This window comes from Hemicordylus capensis, chromosome 3 (genome assembly GCF_027244095.1).
Source record: "Hemicordylus capensis ecotype Gifberg chromosome 3, rHemCap1.1.pri, whole genome shotgun sequence".
NCBI lineage: Eukaryota > Metazoa > Chordata > Lepidosauria > Squamata > Cordylidae > Hemicordylus > Hemicordylus capensis.
In genome coordinates, this window is record NC_069659.1 from 287,797,184 (window position 1) to 287,818,502 (window position 21,319).

General features: G+C 51.9%; 1 protein-coding gene across 2 annotated transcripts; it reads right to left on the reverse strand.

Moving 5' to 3' along the window:
* Window positions 1-332: 332 nt before the first annotated feature.
* LOXL4 (lysyl oxidase like 4) lies at window positions 333-20,804 on the reverse strand. 2 transcript variants are annotated; one of them, XM_053309526.1, is made up of 15 exons: window positions 20,576-20,804; window positions 17,517-17,798; window positions 15,958-16,124; window positions 12,186-12,391; window positions 10,013-10,051; window positions 9,402-9,618; window positions 8,581-8,764; window positions 7,023-7,177; window positions 5,765-5,932; window positions 5,322-5,484; window positions 3,685-3,928; window positions 3,052-3,167; window positions 1,931-2,067; window positions 1,540-1,651; window positions 333-1,399 (listed from the first exon to the last, which is right to left on the reverse strand). In XM_053309526.1, exons 2-15 carry the CDS (start codon window positions 17,770-17,772, stop codon window positions 1,329-1,331), a joined length of 2,235 nt encoding a protein of 744 aa, XP_053165501.1. In that variant the 5' UTR covers window positions 17,773-17,798; window positions 20,576-20,804; the 3' UTR covers window positions 333-1,328. The 2 variants fall into 2 exon arrangements, with proteins under 2 accessions (XP_053165501.1, XP_053165502.1); XM_053309527.1 differs by lacking the exons at window positions 15,958-16,124; window positions 17,517-17,798; window positions 20,576-20,804 and adding an exon at window positions 13,955-14,038.
* Window positions 20,805-21,319: the final 515 nt, after the last annotated feature.

The window sequence follows — 21,319 nt, forward strand, 5'->3', positions numbered from 1 at the left end:
GAAAAGAGGACAGGCCTAAAAGATGCACAGACGAGGGCCGTCTTTCTTCCTCCTGTGTGAGTCCCTCTTCTGTGTGTCTCTTAAAGGGTGTACTTAAAGCCCCTGCCCCTCTCCAGCTCCAGCATTGTTGTGGTTGTTGCTTATGTTTCCTTTTATATTGTGAGCTCTTTTAGGCTAGGGTACCATGTTTGTTTGTATGTAAGCCACTGTGAGAACTTTAGTTGAAAAGCAGGATAAAATATCCAAAGTAGAAGGAGCAAGCCCAGAGGGCAATCTTAATCCACCTCTGTGTTTTCATTTCTCTCTGCAACTCAGTCATTAAAACCACAGTCTGGTTGGAAAAGCCTTTATTGGCAGAATCATCCCCATGAAATGTGGAAATAGGGAGCCCTTTTTGTGGAGTGGGACATGGGACTCCTCCCTGAGGTGAGTGTGTTACCTTGTAGGGGGGTTGACCCTCTGTGTTATCGCCCATCACAGTTCATTGCACACCAAAAACAACAAAAAAAACTCCACAGAGAGTACCAGACCCTTGTTCTCTGCCTTCTTAGTATTTAAGCCCGAGGCAGATCATAGTTGGGGGTCACAGGTGAGCAAGTTCTCTGAGGCAGGGAGAGGATGGACTATGCCTGTGGCAGGGGTGGCTTCTCTGTCTTCTGCCATGGATCCATGTCCAAAACACAGTGGGGGGGGGGTGTTCTTGGACTCAGGGCAGGGCATTGGTGCCCACCCAGGAAGAGATCTCTGTGCCAGTGGCAGGTGGGTGGATCTTTGGCCTACAGGCAGCTGGCACGCCCAGGATGGGAAAGCACCTCTGGGGTGGCCCCAGAATCATGAGCTGGACTCCTGAGACAAAATTCTCTGGAAGGTGGAGCTGGTTGAGGTAGTTGTGCTGTGCTGCTCACACGCTCCTTCTGCCAAAGAGGCCACAGGACAGCATCTCTTCTTAGTAATGCTACTTTCTTGGCTGGAGGGTAGGGAGGAGACGCCCCCCCCCACTGCTCATTTCAGCCCCCTATCTGTCCTAGTTGCCGGCTTCAATAAATACAGAAAGCAGACCAGGCTGGGCTGTGATAAGCAGACAAAGGGGCAACAGGGCTGGGGGCGACTGGATGGTGGTGCTGCCGCCAGGTGTCCCCCCCGCCCAAGGCAGAAGGTGGTATGGTGGCAGAGGGAGGCACGCCGATAACCTTTCAGCTGACCAGAGTTCTCCCGCCAGCCAGTGTCTGCTGCTACCTTGACACAGCCCTTGTTGGGCTCCTCTGGCCCTTGAGCAACTCTGGCTCCAGGGATCCTCGGTAACCCCAGTTCCTCGGGAAGCCGTTGCCTTAAACAAGGTTGCTGGACAATCGCTGCTGTGCCTCCTCATCCCATTCTATGTTGGCACCATAGGCGTCACCTAGCAGAGAGAGGGAGGAAAGGGGCTGTTAGCCGAGCCGGCCCTGAGGAGGTGGTTCTGTGGCGCCGGTGCAGCACGGGCCACCTGACTGTAGCACGTTGTTTGGCATTGCTAACCAAGGCTGCCTGCTGAGCGCTGACCTGTATGGCACCCGTGCATCCAGATGCGGTGTCCATCATACTGACACTGGCAGCGAAGGACATTGTTGGAGAAATCGGACTCTGCTACCTCGTGCTTGGGATTCACAACCACCTGGCAAGGGAGAGGAAAGCAGGGAGGAGTGAGAGGGAGCTGGAGACCCAGAAGAGTGGCTTGTGGTCAAGAGGATTGAGAGAGAGAGATGTTTTCTCACACTCCAGGGCCGTTCAAGCCTGAACTGGCCCATTTCCTCCAGCCCTGCCTCCATAGAAGCCAACAGCAGGGGACAGTGACATCCACCTTCCTGGGTCCAGGACACACATTGCAAACATATCATCTGGGAAAGGGAATGTCCCTACAGCCAGATCTGGCCATCCTCCTTTCCGCTCTTACCTGGAATATGTAACTCCCCGTTGGCACGTCGGTGATGTCCACCCACTGGCAATCAATGTCATGTCTGTAGGTGTCCCAGCAGCCCGCACTGACACCCTGCTCTCCGAAATTAGCACAGGCAAACCGCCGCTGCGCCCCTGTATGGAGGATAAGAGGGTGGGTGGTAAGGAACTGGTGCTGCCCTGCATCTCCCCAGCTGCCATGGCTTGCAGGGCTGTTGGGTACCTCTCTTGGCTAGAAAGATGCAACACAGTAATGAGAGGCAGTTCTAGGGAGGGTGGTGCTATGGAGCCCGGCTGCACAGATTTGGGCCTCCAACTGTTCTTGGACTACAACTCCCATCATCCCCAGCCCCAGAGTGGCCAGTTGTCAGGGATGATGGGAGTTGGGCTCCAGCATCTGCAGGAGGACCAAAGTTGTGCAGCCCTAGTGCAGAGAGTCAGGAAGAGGCAATGTCTAACTCAGGGATGCCCAAGCTGTGGGCCTCCAGATGTCGCTGCACTACAACTCCCATCATCCCATTATGCAATAAATGGTAGCTGGGGGTGATGGGAGTTGTAGTTGGGAGCTGTGGTTTGGATTCTAGTTTGTTGTGGAACATAGGGAGCTGCTTTATACTGAGTCAGAACATTGGTCCATCTAGCTTAGTATTGTCTACACCAGAGCTGCACAGCTTTGGCCCTCCAGCTGTTGTTGGACTACAGCTCCCATCATCCCCAGCCACAGTGGCCAAGTGAGGGATGATGGGAGTTGGGGTCCAACATCTGCAGGAGGGCCAAAGCTGTGCAGCCCTGGTCTACACAGACTGGCAGCAGTTCTACAAGATTGCAGGCAGGAGTTTCTCTCAGCCCTATCTGGAGAAGCCAGGGAGGGAACATGGAACCTTCTCCGTAAAGGAAGTAGATGCCCCTCCCAGAGCGGCCCCATCCCCTAAGGGGAATATCTTAAGGGGATTCCTCTCAGAGGGATCAGCTCACACATGTAGTCTCCCATTCAAACACAAACCAGAGGGGTGGAACCTGCTTAGCCCAGGGGACTATTCATGCTTGCTACCACAAGACCCGCTCTCCTCCCATTGTGCCGCTGCTCTTTGTGAGCCTGTCCCATGAATGGCCCCTTACCTTCTGGGCAGTTGGTATCCTCCAAACAGAAGCTGGCCTTATGTCCCTCAGCCACCTTAGAGCCATTGACTGTCAATAAGTCGTAGTGGGTGAAAACCTCAATACTGTGGTAGTGTCTGTGGGGAGAAGGGAAATCAGGAGGCTGCTGTAGGTCAGGAAATGTAAGGCTTGAGGAGAAGGGGGTTGGGGAGAGGCCAGCGACAACCCTTGCCTGGGGGGGGTGGAAGTGGGGGAGGAGGAGAAATCTGCTGATCCATGAAACAGGATGGTGCAGAAGGATGAGGCGGGGCTGTCGGCTCAGCTACTATTATAGTTCTTCAGCCGCGCTTACCCATAATGACAACCCCGGTGTGAACGTTGCTATTTTCCCCGCTGCAACCAACTGAGCTCCCACCACAAAACAGCTTGTTGGGGCAGAATGCCTCTCCTTGGGACACGTGAGTGTCATCTCACAGGGCGAGAGGAAGGAGCTGGGCTTGCGGGAGAGAAGACTCTACCTCAGCAGGAAGAGGTTGCTGGCCTGGCAACAATCTTCTGGCAGCCAGCTTCTCTGCTCCAAAGTGAGCAGGTGCACCAGGGGGACTCGGCATCCTTCAAATGTTGACCACGCTGGTGGCATGTGGCATGGCTTACCTGTGGCACTCGTGCCAGATCCAGGCATGGCGGCCAGTTTTGGGTAGGAAGTCAGCCCGGCCCAGGTTGTGGATCTGGGAGGAGAAGCGCAGCAGGCGCCGATGCCCGTAGGGCCACTCCATGCGGTCTGCAGAGGCGGAAAGGCAGCCTTCCTCATGGGCACAGTACAGCTGGCTCAGTGGACGGTCCTCGAGATAAGCTGTCTCCTGCACCGCTTGGGCATTCATCACCAGGTCTGGGGCAGCTGCAGGGAGAGGGTGCGGGCGGGATAAGGAATGATCCATCTCAAAAACCCCACATGGGTGATGTGGGACTACCCCATTGAAGGGGAGGGTGTGCAATGCACTGCAGGACTCAGACACCCCCATCCAGCTGCATCACTCCCTCCAAGTTGCCCCATGGCGCTTTCCAGCTTAGCTGCTCAACAGCAGCAGAATGTTTCCATTCAGGCAAATTGCATTTGAAACGTAAACAGCAGGGGGAGCAGTCTCGTGGAAACTAACAACCCGAAAAAACAGCAACCTTTTAATGCCAGTTACATGATGCCATAGCACTAGATCACAGCAATTAAATTCAAAACAGGGCACCGGAAATATGAACGGCACCCTGCTGTCGGTGTAGGGACGGTGGGGTCACAACACAGGAAGTGTGGAAGCACAGTTCAGAGATCCGCCATGACTCTGTTGCAGGGTGCAATCTGGAAAGCACTCTGTTGGCCAAAATCTTTAAACTCACCATGCATTCCTCTCTACTGCTATCCCATACCTTGACATAATATGAAGCAAATCAGCCTTTATTTCCCCAAGAAAAGACTCCCATATCTCCCTCTCTCCCAACACAAGAATTGGGTCATCCCATGAAACGGATTGCCAGGAAAATCAGGACAGACAAAAGGAACTATTTTTTTCATACCGCACATAATTAAATCTGTTAAATGCTCTGCCACTGGATGCAGTGAAGGCCACCAGCTTGGGTGGCTTTAAAAGGGGCTTAGACAAATTCCTGGAGAACAGGTCTATCAGTGGCTACTAGTTTTGATGGCTATAGGCTACCTCCAGGTTCAGAGGCAGGATGCCTTTGAACACCAGTCATGTGGAAGCAACGTGCCTTCACCTCCTGATTTGTGGGCTTAGGAAGCTGCCTTATACTGAGTCCGATCATTGATCCATCTAGCGCAGTACTGTCTGCACAGACTGGCAGAGGCTTCTCCAAGGTAGCAGGCAGGATTCTCTCACAGCCCTATTTTAGAGATGCCAGGGAGGGAACTTGGAACCTTCTGCATGCAAGTGTGTAGATGCTCTTCCCAGAGCGGCCCCATCCCCTGAGAGAGATATCTTACAGTGCTCACATGTCTCCCGTTCAAATGCAAACCAGGGCAGGCCCTGCTTAGCAAAGGGGACAGTTCATGCTTGCTACTGCAAGACTAGCTCTCCTCCCTTCCTAGAGACAACTGATGGGCCACTGTGAGAAACAGGATGCTGAACCCGATAAGCCTTGGGCCTGATCCAGGCCTGATCCAGCAAGTCTCTTCTTATGTGACTACAGTTCCCCCAGAGATCGCTGCCATATCATGACACCCTAACCAGTGTGCTTGCTCTAAGCACCCCCGTGTTGGTTTTGTGCCGATGTCTACTCACTGCTGGTGCAGGTGACCCCTGCCGAAAAGCGGCCCCCTCCACTTGGGCAGTGCACGGGCCCATGATGCTGGCACTGCAGGACGGAGAGTTCTGTGCCTTTGCAGCGCACGCCACTCAGCACCACCTCGGTAGCATTTGCGTTGCCCTTCCAGTACCACGTCTCCTGGAAAGAGAGCAAAGGTGACAAGAGAGGTGACGAGAAGCCTGGGAAGGGCTCCCAGCTCCCAGAAGAAAGCGTTGAGCCCCCACCATAGACAGAGCTCCAGTGCTTCCTACTGAACCCTTCCCCAGAGTACACTCAGCTCTGGAAGGTCTGAAGAGGAAAGTCCCGCCTCCTCCTCTCAAGCTCCACCTCTGAGCCTGGGTAAGGAAACCAAGCCTCTCTCAGTGCAGCTGACTGCTCCAAGATGTTCCCAAATCCACTTTCATGGACAAGCTCTCACCTGGAGGGCATGGCTGGCAAAGCCCAGTCCCAGTTGCCGGCACACGACCATGGCCTCCTTGAGGCCCCAGTGCTCCCCACAGACAGCTCCCCAGCGCAAGGTGTTCCCCCTGGGCATCAGTATCTCCACCACACCTTCCTCTGGACTGCGTCCACCAGCCAGACGTACCTGAAGAGAGAGGAAATGGATGAATGGAGTGAAGGAACTCAACCATGACACCTTGGACACACCTGCGTCCCAGGCAGCCATCAAAGTTGTGAGAAGCAAGGCCCAAATTCCCAAAGAACCAGAGATGGATCTTGGGATGGGCATGTGAGCAGAGGTGAGGCTAGGTAATTTTGGAGCCTGGACCTAAAGCCCTTTGGAGCCCCCCCCCACCCCGCAAATTAAGCATCATCATCATGCTCGGCTGGGCGACCACCCCACCTGGGAAAGACTAAAGAAGATTTGAGGGGGCCCAAGGGCTGTGGAGGTGTGGAAGCCCTCAACTTTGGCCCAGAGGTCCAGGGGTAAGAGTGCTTTGGCATGTGAGGGGCATAATGCTGCTTGCGTTGACCTGCCAAATGACACTTGTGTCCCATGACTTTCTAGGCATTGCATGGCCCCTGGCAGCTTTCCATCCAGCTTCTGGTTCAGGTGTACTTTCTCAGGCCCTCTTTAATCATAGGAACATAGGAAGCTGCCATATTCTGAGTCCGACCCTTGGTCCATCTAGCTCAGTATTGTCTACACAGACTGGCAGTCGCTTCTCCAAGGTTAGTGGCTTCTCCAAGCAGGGGGAGAGTAACTGGCCCTATTCATCCCCAGCACAATACCTCCAGCGACTGTTGCTGGTGTCTATTTTGTGTTTCATTTTAGACTGTGAGCCCTTTGGGGACAGGGAGCCATCTTATTTACTTACTTACTTATATGTAAACGGCTTTGGAAACTTTTGTTGAAAAGTGGTATATAAATATTTTGTTTTTGTTGTTGTTACAAGCAGGAGTCTCTCTCAGCCCTGTCTTGGAGATGCCAGGGAGGGAACCGGGAACCTTCTGCATATAATAATGCAGGTGCTCCACCCCCTAAGGGGAATATCTCAGAGTGCTCACACATATAGTCCCCCATTCAAATGCAAACCAGGGCAGACCCTGCTAAACTAAGGGGACAATTCATGCTTGCTACCCCAAGACCGATGACCCAGTTTCCTCCCTGCATTATTCATCTCACTTTTTGGTTGGTGGTGATAGGGCTGAGTGGCCAAGGAATTGGATCTCACCTGGCTTTGGGCATCTATTTGAGGTATGTTACAGCGAACAGCAGCATCAGCTTCATGCTGGCACCCACTCTGCCGTGCCTCTTGGGAGCTGCACTCAGCCAGCGAGCGCTCATAGCCCCTGCACCGCACCCTGGTCAAGTGGATGGGACCCAGGCCTGCAAGAGAAGACTCAGTTGAGATGGGCGGACAGTTACCAGATTGTACATTGCCACTGCCACCAGTACTATGGTTCTCTCTCTCTTTCCTGCCTACATTGGTAGCCTTGCCCCAACTTTGGTTCTGCCTGACTCTGCCCCTCCCCTGCTTCTGCACCTTCCCTCAGAAGCATAAGAACAGCCCTGCTGGATCAGGCCCAAGGATTATCTAGTCCAGCATCCTGTTTCACACAGTGATCCACCAGATGCCTCTGGGGAGCCCACAGGCAAGAGGTATGTGCATGCCCTCTCTCCTGCGGTTGCTCCCCTGCAACTGGTATTGAGAGGCATCATGCCTCTGAGGCTGGAGGTGGCCCACAGCTACCAGACTAGTAGCAACTGATATACCTGTCCACCATGAATTTGTTTAGGTCCCTTTTAAAGCCATCCAAGCTGGTGCTCATCACCACATCCCATGGCAAAGCATTCCAGAGATTAATTATGCGCTGTGTGAAAAAGTACTTCCTCTTGTCGGTCCTAAATTACCCGACCTTCAGTTTCATGGGCTGACCCCTGGTTCTAGTGTTGTGAGAGAGGGAGAGGCTGTTCTTCAACAAAGCAGTCACCTTGGGGTGTGGGGAGGGCAGCAGGGGCTGGCAAATGCTGGGCTCCCACCATCACAGGTGCCACCTCACAGCCCACTTCTGCCACCATTCCTTGCCCCACTGGGGATCACCTATTCACCCTCCCCACACTACTGACTTGGGTTAGGAACGGCCCTGCCATCACTGCCTTGTTTGATGGCACAGTCAGAGTGTGTTCATGGTGCCATTCCCTTGGCAGCATAGCCTGAGAATACTGAGTGCCCACCTTCAGTCTGGGATTGGGTCCATGGGCATCATGTTGTCCTTTGCCTCCGGCTGCAAACTGCCCACCTGCCCGGAAGTCTTGTGATTTGAGTTTTTTCACCCCAAATCCACACTCCCTTTCCCAACGCCAGATATGCCCCAGAGAGAATGGCAGGGGCCTCTGTCAAGCGTTGTGGCTCTCATTTGCTCCCATCAAGCTGGGTGATTCCAAGGAGCAATGTGTTATGTTCCGAAATGAAGAGCATCCTGCCCACAATGGGTCCCTTTGACCTGGTTCACACATCCATCCGGATCTAGGTTTCATATGGGTTATCAACATGAGCGTGATTGTGTGAACCCATGTCAAGGTGGTTTATGGCCCGAGATTAATCTGAGATTCCCGCCTTGATGCGAGTTCGCACAATCACATTAATGTTAGTAACCCACATGAAACCTATATTCAAACCTAGACTGTGTGAACTAGACCTTTATTTTCCTGTCTTCCCTTCCCCACATGAATTGTCAGGTCCTGAGATTCTGCTTCAGCCCTCTCATATAATCCTGGCTTCCACTCACCTTGGCCCAGCTGGGCCCCAAGAAGAGCTTCTCGTGCTGTACCGTATCCCAGCTGTCGACACACCACGCTGGCAGCAGGCAGGTCCCAGCCCTCATCACACACCGTGCCCCACTGGCCATCCAGCAGCACTTCCACACGCCCCTCGCCTACCTGTGCACCTGCTCGGAGGCGCACCTTGGCTTCCTGCAGGAGTGGAGAGAGGATGAGATAGTACAGGCAAAGAAGCAGGCATTGTGGCTGTCTCTCTCTGTGTGTGTGTGTGTGTGTGTGTGTATTTAAAGACCAAGAGACCGCACCTCTTTCTGAAAGCGAGAATTGGAGAGGAACATGAAAAACACCACCTTGTCTTTGCCCCAGCAGTGCTATGGCTAGCAGATTCTGGCGTTCCACCAGACAACCATTGCTCCTGCCCTCGAGACGAACACTTCTGGCCTAAGAACATTGGAAGCTGCTGTATACCGAGTCAGACCATTGGTCCAACTAGCTCAGTATTGTCTACACAGACTGGTAGCAGCTCTCCAAGGTTACATGCTGGAGTCTCTCCCAGCCCTACCTGGAGACGCCAGGGAATAAACCTGGGACTTTCTGCATGCAAACAGATGCTCTACCACTGATCTACAGGCCCATCTCCTCAGCGGAATATCTTACAGTAGACAGCGATCACATGTAGTCACCCATCCAAATGCAAACCAAGGTGGATCTGCTTAGCAAAGGGGACAATTCATGCTCACTACACTGCAAGACCAGCTCTCCTCTCCTACTTCCCAGGACATCTGGAACAAACCCTGACTTTATGGAACATGTGTTGTCTCCTACTTACCTTTTGGGGCTTGGAATGCGTAGGCAGCTTGCCTTTGCTGCGCTGGAATTCAGGGCCTGGTGTACAGCTGACCAGGGCATGCATGCCACGGGGACAGGCAGATTGTTTCTGAGCTGGTGGGGCCACATGCAACTTGCATTCACCTAGGTGGGACTCTGTGCCGAGGCAGTTGATCCGGTGGATCCAGAAGGTGTTCTTCTCACTCAGGCTTTTTAAGCTAAACAACAAGAGGTGATGGAGAAGTAGGTAGCCCTGTTCTCAGATAACCTTCCTGCTGGCAATCTTCTTTGGGCTTGGAGAACTCACTGCAGAGCTCCATCAGGAGTAATCATGGCCGGAGTCGAGAATGGGGGTAGTGCCTCAATTCCTATCACCCACCTCTCATTTTGCCTCTGATCTGTGTCAGACCCCTCCCAGCCTGAACCTCCAAGTGCAATGCTACACATTTGGTGAGGAATCCCCTAAGAGGCAGTGTTCCCACCTTCAGCTCCAGCCCTGTCCATCCTGCCCTCTAGCCAGAATGCCCCTCCTCTTTCCTAGCAGCCCAAATCTTCTCTCCGCAGATTTTGAGTCTTACAATGCAAAACTCAGAAGGCAAACTAGCTCCTCACCTGGACCTTGGATCCTTCAGCTTCTGGTTCCAGAGCTTCCTGAAAGGTTAGAAGGCCAAATATCAATGGGTGCATGTGTGGAGTGGCCGTGAGAAACACTACTTAGTGCATGACTACTACCAGGCTGGTTCTGTATGGACCCCAGTTGCTACTGGGCTGGTTCTGTATGGATCCAAAGGTCCTTTTTGGTTCCGGAATTTTGTTGTGAGGTTCATGTGAAGAACTCATCATCCAACATTCTGAACAATTATTTAAACAAATTCGCATACCCAGTGGAGCAATGGTCCTCCGCCACTCTAGCCCAGGGCTTTTAAAAATGTGCAGCTTTTCAAGACATGCAGTCCCCCCCGCCAGGGGCGTAACTATAATAGGGCAAGGGGAGACAGTTGTCTGGGGGCCCACTGCCTTGGGGGACCCCCAGAGGCAAGTCACATGACTGACTCCCCCAGCCATGCACCCGCCCGGGCTTCCTTCAGTTGTATTCATCCTCTGAAATGGATGTGAGTGTTAAGACCTGGAGCTACCAGAACAGCATGTCTTTCTCTAGTACCATTAAATGACTTGCATCGTCTACAATTTACAAAACCTTAAAAAAAAAATTAGGAAGATTTTCTGTTGTGGCACATAGGTGAGATACAAATATATATATATATATATATATATATATATATATATATATACACACACACACACACACACACACACACACACACACACACACACTGAGCTTCAGTGAGGGGGACCCATTTTAAAATCTTGTCTCTGGGCCCACTCCAACCTTGCTACACCCCTGCTCCCCGCCCCCTCCCCCAAGATTAAAAAGTGCCATTCTAAAAGAACATTTGTGCAGTTAAGTCACGCAAAAATTGTATTATGTTAGATGGTGTCAAAAGTGACTGAGAACAATGAGAAAAGGAAAGTGAGTCCGCCAGTCTCCTCTAGCACCCAGACCCTGATCAAGTTTACCCAGTGCTCCTCCCCCTCCCAAAAATACTCCCTGCAGACTCTTCAGTAATGAATATAACCCTCCTCTGCAATAATGCTGTCAGATGCCCAGTTCTGAGGATTTGCTCCCATTTGACGTAGGCTTCTAAATGCCATGGAATGTGACTCTAGGCAACAAAGTGTACAGACACAGGAAATATATAAGCATGTGTTGTAGTGGTGTATGCTATTTACAGGAATAGCATGCTATTGTGCAGTTCTGAATTTTCCTTTTAAAAAGGCCTCCTTCTCTGCTCCTATTTTTCCCCCTCTGGGAGGCGTGAGAGCACTAAATATGGCAACTAGCTCATACCACTTCCTCCACCCTCATCACCACTGCAATCCTTAGAACCTGCACTGATGCTCCTACAAGGAAATTCTACAGCCACAACAATTATGGCTTAGCTTTTTTTAAAGTATCCGGCAAGCCAGTGCTACGAGTGTGCCAGCAGCCTGGTCTGCCCATAGGAAGGGACGAATTGTCCTCGTGTAGAAAGGACATCCCAAGGCTGTTGGCATCATTGCCTAAATCCTTGCCCGCTTGAGACCAGGGAAGATGGGCCATGGTCCACTTTGGCTGCAAGAAATGTGTTGATCTAGGGGCTAAAGCTCAATTGCAAGTCCAACAGGACTGAGATGCAGGCCCAGAGCCAGAAACAGCAGGTTCTGCTTCTCCATGAGGAGCTGCCTGGACCAGCCCAGTCTTCTCTGTAATTACCCCACTGTGGTTTGGCTGATCCCCATGGTGAGACAGCCCTGGCACCCACACCTACTTATTGCAAGGCTGTATTTATAGAGAGAATGGTGGGTGGGGTGTCGAAGAGGAACAGCAGCAGAAGAGGCACATGGGGACTACCAGGATGTGAAGGGGCAACAGAGCCCACAAAGCCACAGGAACTGGACAGTCCCTCGTGAGAAACAAAAAAACAAACCTTGAGGCGAGACACAGAGCGGGCATTGTGCCTCAGTATCTATCTATATACACCGATGCCTTTTGGCATACACATTGCACCGCATTACGTCCGCGCATGTGTACATTGCCTGCTGCACCTTCAAGCATATATTCACATGGGATTTGATCCCACGTGGGGACCCATCACTTTCCCAGTAACACGTCACGTATGGCAATGTGACGTTCTGCATGTACAGAACCCGTGAGCCCCGCCTCCCCACTCGCTCCCGTTCTTACCTGTAGAACCCTGTGGCAACCCGTCCTTCACGGGGGAAGCCCAGCATCCCGCACAGCACTCGTGTGTTGTTGCGAGTCCAGCCAGCGTCACACACCTGGCGCCAGCGTCCTTGGAGTTTCACTTCCACAGCACCTTCTGTGATGGGGGAACTTAACTTGGCCCGGGCCAGTATCGGCTTGATCCGCACCTCTTCCACTTTGGAGCCCTGCCCAAGAGAAAGAAGGGATGTGTGGCTACATCCATCAGCAGAGGCCCGGAGGTCAGGGAACAGGGCTAAGGGACCCACCGACTTCTTCTGCCGTGGAATGTGCCTCAGGCATGAGATGGCAGGAGAGAGCAAGCTGAGGCTAGCTTGAAAAACAGAGGTCTTCTTGGGCACCCTGAACACATCTATTGTAGGAGAAGTCAGAGCCCACTTCGTGGATCCAAAGCAGGGGCTGCTCAGCTTTGGCCCTCCTGCAGATGTTGGCCTACAACTCCCATAAAGGTAAAGTTGTGCCCTCGAGTCAGTGTCAACTCCTGGTGACCACAGAGCCCTGTGGTTTTTCTTTGGTAGAATACAGGAGGGGTTTACCATTGCCATCTCCTGCGCAGTATGAGATGATGCCTTTCAGGATCTTCCTATATCGCTGCTGCCCGATATAGGTGTTTCCCATAGTCCGGGAAACATACCAGCGGGGATTCAAAGTGGCAACCTCTTGCTCCCTAGGCAAGTTACTTCCCCGCTGCACCATTAGGTGGCTACAACTCCCATAACCCCTGTCTATTGGCCACTGTGCCTGAGAATCATGGGAGCTGTAGTCTAAAAACAGCTGGGGGAGGGGGGATTGAGCAGGCCTGATCTAAAGAAATCCCCAACTGAGGATATCACTTCAGATTTCTGTCGATGGGCTTTAGTCTAAGAAAGCTTATGCTACAACATATTTGTTACTCTTTAAAGGCCACAAAAGCCGTGGCTGTTTTTTCACTAAGGGATTAACATGGCTACCTGTCTGGAACTGGAAAGGGTTTGGTTACTCTTGGCTTGGACTGGGGTACAGGGAAAGTAAAGTAAAGTTGGTGGCCTCCAACTTAGCTTCTCTAGGTGATGGGCTGGGCTAATTGCTAGAAAGAGCTGGTAAGGAAAGGGCCCTCTCATGCTCTCTCTCTCTCTCCCTTAAGACACAGAAAGAAAGCCAGGCACATTCAAGGGTCAAGTCCCAGTGAGCCCCGTTCCAAATTAAGGCTGCAATCTTATGCCCACTTACTTGGGAGTAAGTCCCATTATGCTCAGAGGAACCTACTTCTTAGATATGTTTGGGCTCTAAGCTCCACTTGTATCTTTATTTGTAACAGAAGCTATATACCACCTTTCTATTTAAAGGCACTCAAGCTGGTGCACAACAATAAGGTTAAATACCCCACATTCAAAACTGAAACAATAATCAAGCTCCAGATCAAGGGTGGTTAACCAAAGACTCTCCAGCTTTTTGGACTACAGCTCTCATAATCTCCAGTCACAGTGATGGGATTTCTGGAGTAAAACAGCCTTGAAACAGTGGTACATGTGTTGGTAATAACCTCCAGGCTTGACTACTGTAATACGCTCTGTAATACGCTCTGCATAGGACTGCCTTTATACTTAGTCCAGAAACTACAATTGGTACAGAATGCAGCTGCCAGACTGATCTCTGGGAGAACCTGAAGAGATCATAGAACACCAATTTTTTAAAAAACTGCACTGGTTGCCAATATGTTTCCAAGCAAACTACAAAGCACTGGTTATTACCTAGAAAGCCCTCAACAGCTTGGGTCATGGGCGGAACTACCATTAGGCAAGGGGAGACAGTTGTCTGGGGGCCCCACTGCCTGGAGGGGCCCCCCAGAGACACCTCACATGACTCTCCATGGCCCCCTGCCCAGCCCCAAGGCCCCTCAGCCCCTGTAGGCCTCAGTGAAGCCTGAACTCGAGTAGGCCAGCAGGCCCCAAGAAGGAAGGAAGGAGGCAGCCAGAGTAGCCACCACTGCAGCAGACCCTCTGCCCAGGCCAGCCAGCATCAGGTAGAATGTGAATTCATTTTTGCGGTTACCCCACCCCCACCCATATATAGGGATCTGCTTGCCATAGGGCTTTGATATGGGGAGGGGGAGACTGAGAAGTCTCTGATCTATTTATTCATTCATTCATAAATGTGCTTATGTTCAAGTTGTTTTGCAACCCAGAAGGTCTGAGTGAGAACTGTGATGCATATGTTGTGCTTTTATTTTATTTTATTTTATTTTTCTTGTGTGTGAACTGCTCCCCAATAACTTGCAGGGACTTCAGGGTCAATCTGGCCCACCTGTGAATGCAGCACTTCCATCATTCCAGAGGAGGAGACGAGGTGTGTTAAAGGGCTTTAACAGCCCCCTGTGAAAAACCTCCTGGAATCAAACTTGACTGAATTTGTTCAGAATTCTGAGAAAACATACCTAGACATGGTTGACAGTCTCCTTTGCTAATCTGCAGCGAGGGGCCCATTTTAATAATTAGTGTTTCTAGTGTGTTCTAGGCATTAAAAGTAGCACAAATACAGTGGTCCCTCGACTTACGAAGCACTCGACATCCAAAGGTTTCGACATACGAACGACAAAAAATACCGGAAGTCGTTGCCGGTTTAGATGCGGCTTCCTCGACCTACGAATTTTTAGATGCGGTTTCCTCAATTTACGAGTGTTCCGGACCTCCGTGGATGCGCTTTTCGACTTACGAAAATTCCGACCTACGAACGTGCGTTCGGATCAGATTATCTTCGTAAGTCGAGGGACCACTGTATATAGTATTCAATGTATATCATTATATATTGTGAAGTGTGTGTATGTGCATTCAGTGAAATGTATTTCCAGGCAGCACGCTTATTTTGGAATATCAGACTTAAATCCTTGGGGGCCTGGGGTGTGCGGAGGCCCTGGACTTGGAGGGGCTGGGGACCCATTTTAAAACCTCGTCTCTGGGCCCACTCCAACCTTGCTACGCCCCTGGCTTGGGTCCAGCGTATTTAAGAGAGCACCTCCTCTGTCATGAACCCTACCATCAGTTAAGATCATCTGGGAGGTCCAGTTATGGTTGCCTCCACCTCATCTGGTGGTGGCTCAGGACCGAGCCTTCTCTGTGGTTGCCTCAGTACTTTGAAATGCACTCTCTGTCACAATAAGAGCTTCTCCATCTCTGGCTGCCTTTAAAAACGCCCTTAAGATACACCTGTTTTCTCAGGCTTTTAATTAAAACAGTTTAAAAATATTTGAATTGCTTTTATTCTGTAAAAATTGTTTTAATTGTCCTCCACTCCCCCCCCCCCGCTGTCTTTATGGTTCCTGTATTTTAAAATCCTACCTAGAGGTATACATATCAGGTGGTCTGTAAATAGGATAGATGAATGAATGATGGAAGTGTATTCAAGCAACAGCTGAAGAGCCTCAGGTTAGTGTGGTATTTTTTGCTAACCCATTCCTCGATCCAGGCCAGCTTTTGAATGGGGCTTTAGAAATTTGCATTCCAGTTCTGGGGTAGAGGCAGGACCACGGCTAACAAACAGCCAGCAGCAAGAGCATTGAAAAGCACTTGCCTCTGCACTTGCCTCTCTGCACATAATAGCTATTTCATTAAACTATTAATATTCCTGCTTCCACTCCACTGCCTTTTCCTTGCACACCACAACTCTTTGCCTTGGAATCTGCACTCCTGATCCGGATCATCAACATCAGATGAATATGGGGACAAAACAGGTACAGAATGCAATGAGGGGCCCTCACCTGGAGCTGGAGGCGTGCAGTCACAGAGTTCGGTTGGCGCAGACCTGAACACACCACGCTACTGTCCTCATTGTGGTTGCAGTCAGTCACACCCCAGCCATTGGAGTCACATTCAGCCAGGGAACTCTCTGTGCCTGAGCAACGCAGGTTGTCCAGCCAGATGGGGCCTGCAGACACAACAGCGTTACAACTAGGAGGGCCAACCATTCTTTCCCATGAACTGCTCTAATGGCCCACTTGCCCCCCAAGAGTCTGCTGTTTTCTTAGGGAAGAAAGTCACACGGCCCCAGCTAGACTGGAGGGCAAACCTTTGCATGCCTGTATCAGCATGCACGTAACATGGACAGGTTACATTTTGAGAAACCAACCAAAGCAACTGATATTAAGATGAAGATTGCATTTAATCGTTGATTTGACTGGGCATTGGAGGAAGGTAGAGAAATCCGTGGGGCTCAAATTAGAGCAATCATTCTGAGCCTGCAGAAGATACTTGCGGAACTGGGGGACAGGATGGATGGTAAAAGGAAGGTAACGGGATGTCAAGTGGCCTGACTCATCGTTTATAGGGGCTTTCATGGCCTCTTGACCTGAATAGTCCACATTCAAGATGGAGATTTACACTGAAGATGGATGTGCCATTGGGAGTACTACACAAACATGTTTCCTAAAGGCTCATTTATGTTCCTTTGATGCCACTCCAGGGTGGCAGCTTTGTACCCTTGGCAAAGCACCAGGTGCCAGGGAGCAGTAAAGAGAGCTGAAACAAACCCATAGTAGGGAGTCCCCTCTACGAGACTGCAGGAAACACACTTGCCCTACTGTGAATGGTGTCCCTTGGTGCCGAGATGTGCCAGACAGACTCCCCTACACTGCTGGTTGTTTTGGTGATGATGTAAGTAGGTTATCGCCTGCCCACAGAGAGTATTGCTGCCGTCACCTCAATGGTCAGTTTACAAGAAGAGGGAGGGATGCTGAGGCTGAAACCTGCCTGGAAGCAACACTTCTGATTGGGAAATCCCTGACTGGGGTGGCTCTTTCATGAGGCAAGAGGTGAGACACTCACCACCACCACCACCATTGGAGCAGCTCTTTGGATCTAACCCTTGCACGCTTTGCAGTGAGCCCTTCTCCCCTCACACTCCTTGCAAAATTTGTAAGCAGGAGGAGAGAAGAGGCTGCTGTCCGCCTCCCTCCCTCCCTGCCCCCTGCATAACTTGCTTGCAACCGTCAGTTTGAAAGGGAGTTGAGTCCCATGAAGGTTGTGGGGCAGGGCAACATTGGGCATCTTGTCTCAGGTGCTGCAATCCTTTGGGCCACCCTGTCTCTGACCCACGATCTGCATGCATGGCATGAGCAGCAATCACCAGGTGCAGGCCCCCGATGGAACATCTTCAAGGGAAATGCACTCTAGACATGCACAGAGTACTTAGTCCTACAAGTTCCCAGACTTAGTTCTATCACGGAGAGCAAGTTCCCAGGGCTCAGATTTGGTGAGAGCTGCCTTACGTAGAGCCCAACCTCATGCATTGCTATGGTCCTCCATCCCAGCCCTTCCTTACCATTGCCTGGCCCGTGCTTGGCACTGTGGTCCCAGTTCACCGCCTCCTCATAGCCCAGCTCCCTGCAGGCAACCCCTGCTGCATGGATGCTGAAGTCGTCGTCGCACACTGTGCCCCACTGCCCGTTGTACAGCACTTCCAGCCGCCCTTCGCCTGCTTGGCTCCTGGGCCCCACCAGCCTCAGCTGAATCTTTGCACGCTGTGCCCAGCTGGGCACTGCCAAGCATCCCAGGAGAAGACAAGTAAGAGTCAGCATCGTTGGCCCAAGGATGACAGCGGTACCTGAGGAACACAGGGAACCCGATTAAGGGGGCAGTTCTAAGCACACGTCCTGGGGAATGAGCCCCATTGCAATCAGTGGGCTTTGCTTTTGAGTAAACAAGTGTAGGGTTGGAGGGTTACTCTAAGAGTATCGCGTCTTTTTAGGCAGCTGCCTCCTACTCATCAGACCATCAGTCCAGCTAGTAACATAGGAGCATAGAAAGCTGCCATATACAGAGTCAGACCCTTGGTCCATCTAGCTCAGTATTGTCTACACAGACTGGCAGTGGCTTCTCCAAGGTTGTTGCAGGCAGGAATCTCTCTCAACTCTGTCTTGGAGATGCCAAGGAGGGAACTGGGAACCTTCTGCTCTTCCCAGAGTGGCCTCATCCCCTAAGAGGCAATCTCTTACAGTGCCCACACATGTAGTCTCCGATTCATATGCAACCAGGGACGTGTGTGGTCTCTACATGGGCACCCACAATACTTTTTCTGAATGGGGTGTGTGTGCACAAAATATAAAAGATATTTACGTACAGAGTATGTAAATAGAGATCAAAACACAACAGGTTGTGTCCAATGTTAATACTGGCTCAATGCAAGGGGCGGGGGCTGCAGCTGCTCCTCCCCTTGCCCTCCCCTTCGGAAGCTGATGTGTCTATACTAGCATTTCTCAACTGGTGTGTGGCCCAGACTTGCTCTGAGTCCACTCCAAAAGCAGGGAGTTTAAATTTCCTGCTTTGGGAGCTGACTTGCCCCATCATGCACTGGGAAGGATGCACCCTTTAAAGCTCCCTCTTTTTAGAGCTGATTCACTCCTTTTGGACTTTTTGTGCCCTGCAGCATCACAATACTACATGTTAACCCCACCCTTCTTCCCAGGAACTGAGGACAGTGTATGTCCCGCCATGCCTGCACTTTGTCCTCACAACAGCCCTCCAAGATAGGATAGCCTGACACACACAGAGAGAGTGACTGGTCCTAATTCACCCAATGAGTTTCATGGCTGTGTGGGAATTTGAACCTGGGTCTCTCAAGTCCCAGTCTAACCACTACACCACATTCACTGCATACCAGCCGGAAGTTACAGGACAGGGCTTTCTATCAGCTTTGGCTGATAAGCCAGCTGCGCCCGTTTCTCGAGATCAGTGACCTCAAAACAGTGGTACATCTGTTGGTGACCTCCAGACTTGACTTCTGTAATGCGCTCTACGTGGGGCTGGCTGCCTTTGTACATAGTCTGGACACTTCAGTTGGTTTACAATGAGGCAGCCAGGTTGGTCTCTGGGTCATCTCGGAGAGACCACATTACACCTTCACTGATGGAACTACACTGGCTGCCAATAGGTTTCCAGACAAAATACAAAGTGCTAGTTATAACTTATAAAGCCCTAAACGGCTTAGGTCCTGGGTATTTAAGAGAGTGTCTTCTTCACTACGAACCCCACCGCCCATTGAGGTCATCTGAGGAGGTCTGTCTCCAGTTACTGCCAACTCGTTTGGTGGCTACACAGAGATGGACCGAGGGTTGCTGCCCCGAGATTGTGGAATGTGCTCCCTGCTGAGATATGATCCTCCCCCATCTCTGGCAATTTTCAAAAATCAGCTGAAAACCCATCTTTTCGCCCAAGCTTTCTCAGCTTCCTAAATTTTGGGGGTTTTAATCTCTGGTTTATTTTTAAATTGTTAAATTGTTTTAAGTTTTTGTATATGTTTTTAACTTGTTATATGCTATTGTTAAACACCCAGAGATGAAAGTTTGGGGTGGTGTACAAATGTGATTGATAAATAAATCAAGCAAGCAAGCAAGCAGCTAGGGCACCAGGTGGGTTGGGTTGCGGTGGACATTACATGTAAATCCTAAACAGACCACTTCCTGCCTCCACCCCCACGCACCCCCCACTCTGCCACAAGATCACATATCCTCTCGCAGGATCCAACATCTCTTGAGTGTTTCCACTTTTGGCGACAGGCCGACAAGTAGAAGACTGTAGTAGAGTCAGCCAACCAGCCCGATGGATGGAGTATTTATGGTTGTTGTTTCTAGCTGCACGGAAGCCACTGGGTATAGTACATTAGAAAGATACCGAGGCTTGCCCCTTGGGAGAGCGGAGCACGCTGAACCTACACAATTCGACTCGAATCGGCCGGCCCCCGAAAAGAGCCTGGTGGACAGATCAACAGACACGGGTGACGTCGGGCAGATGTGGATGGGTGGGTGGGTGCAAACAGCGAAGGCAGGTTCAGCCAAGGCACAGTGTCACATCCTAACCACCCACAGACAGGGGATGGTGACTTGTAATTTTCTCTAGAATCCTGCGCCAGATCCCTGGGGTGCGGTGTTTATTTGTCTCTTTGCTTTTCTATATTTAGGCGCTGCTGCCTCGGGTCCTCCGGGGGTGGGGGGTGGGGAGAAGCGGGGCGGGGGTCAGTCTTTCCGTCTGGACACCTGATCGCTCCGAGCATGCAGAGAGCTCACTTGTTGGAACGCGTTACCTGAGAGCCTCCCCGGTGCCAACTTTATTCCCCAGAGCGAGCCCCTCTCCCCAGCTGGAGCGGCATTTCACTTGCAGCTGGTGGGGACCCGCGACCCACACAACTGCGTTTGCCCACGGGGGGGGGGGTGCAGCAGCGTCAACACAAGCGGCAGCAGCTCTTTCCCGCCCGCACACTCTTATTCCAGGGGACACAGCGGGGATCACCAGCCAGAAAATGCCGAGGCGCCCCTACAACCGCCAACCCTAACAGGGCTTGCCAGTTTCAGAGCCCGCCGCGCGCCCCCCCCCAACATTACTCACCTGCCGGCCGAGGGGAAAATGGGTCACCAACCCAGGCGGCAGCAGCACTAAAGGGGGAGCAGGATGAGGAGGGGGCTGTTGGCAGCAGTGGGCGAAGGACGGCTGCAGGAGCGCGCTTGTGGGTCTGGGCAGAGTGGGGCCAAGGGCGCAGGATCCTGCTGCTCGAAAGGGACCGCGGGCGGCTCTGTGCCTGGCAGCGAGGGCGAGTCGAGAAGAGCCACTTCGGGACCGGCGCGACCTCCTCGGGACCCTCCGCCCCGTCCTCACTTCTCTCTGGAGCTCGTCCCGTCCGTCCCAGCCTTTTTATCTTGGCAGCCGCCCCTGAATTCTGGCTCCTGGACAAATTCGTGGAGGGGGCGGGCAGGAGGGAGCCTCCACTGACTAGGAGAGAGAGCGGGAGGGGGGGGAGCTCCACAAACGGCCCAGAAATAGGGTTGCCGCCACCCCCACCCCCACCCGCCCACCTCGCTCCCTGCGCTTTAGGATAGGCAGAAATCCAGCCGCCGAAGCATCAATGCAGAGCGGGGGACTTTCCCTGACTGGATTTCAGCCTGCCGTGCAGCAGTTAGGCTCAGGGGGTCAGACAAGTGCAGTGATGTGTGCAAACGGGAAGGGAGGAATGGAAAAGGTCCCTGCTTGGACATGGCTGGTCCAGCGTCTATCCCTGTGTGCCTCATAGGCAGAGGTGCTGCACCCAGGTAACGTTGGAGCCTGGACCTAAAGGCCTTTGGAGCCCCCCAGCAA

Bases quoted from the DNA above. Each gene is read 5' to 3' on its own strand.
- LOXL4 (XM_053309526.1), bottom strand. From the start codon at position 17,772: ATGCTGACTCTTACTTGTCTTCTCCTGGGATGCTTGGCAGTGCCCAGC. The intron at 7,178-8,580 runs GTGAGTGGAAGC...CTTCTCTTGCAG, and splicing joins TGGGGCCCAGCTGGGCCAAG to GCCTGGGTCCCATCCACTTG. The intron at 3,168-3,684 runs GTAAGCCATGCC...TTCTCCCCACAG, and splicing joins ATCTGGCACGAGTGCCACAG to ACACTACCACAGTATTGAGG.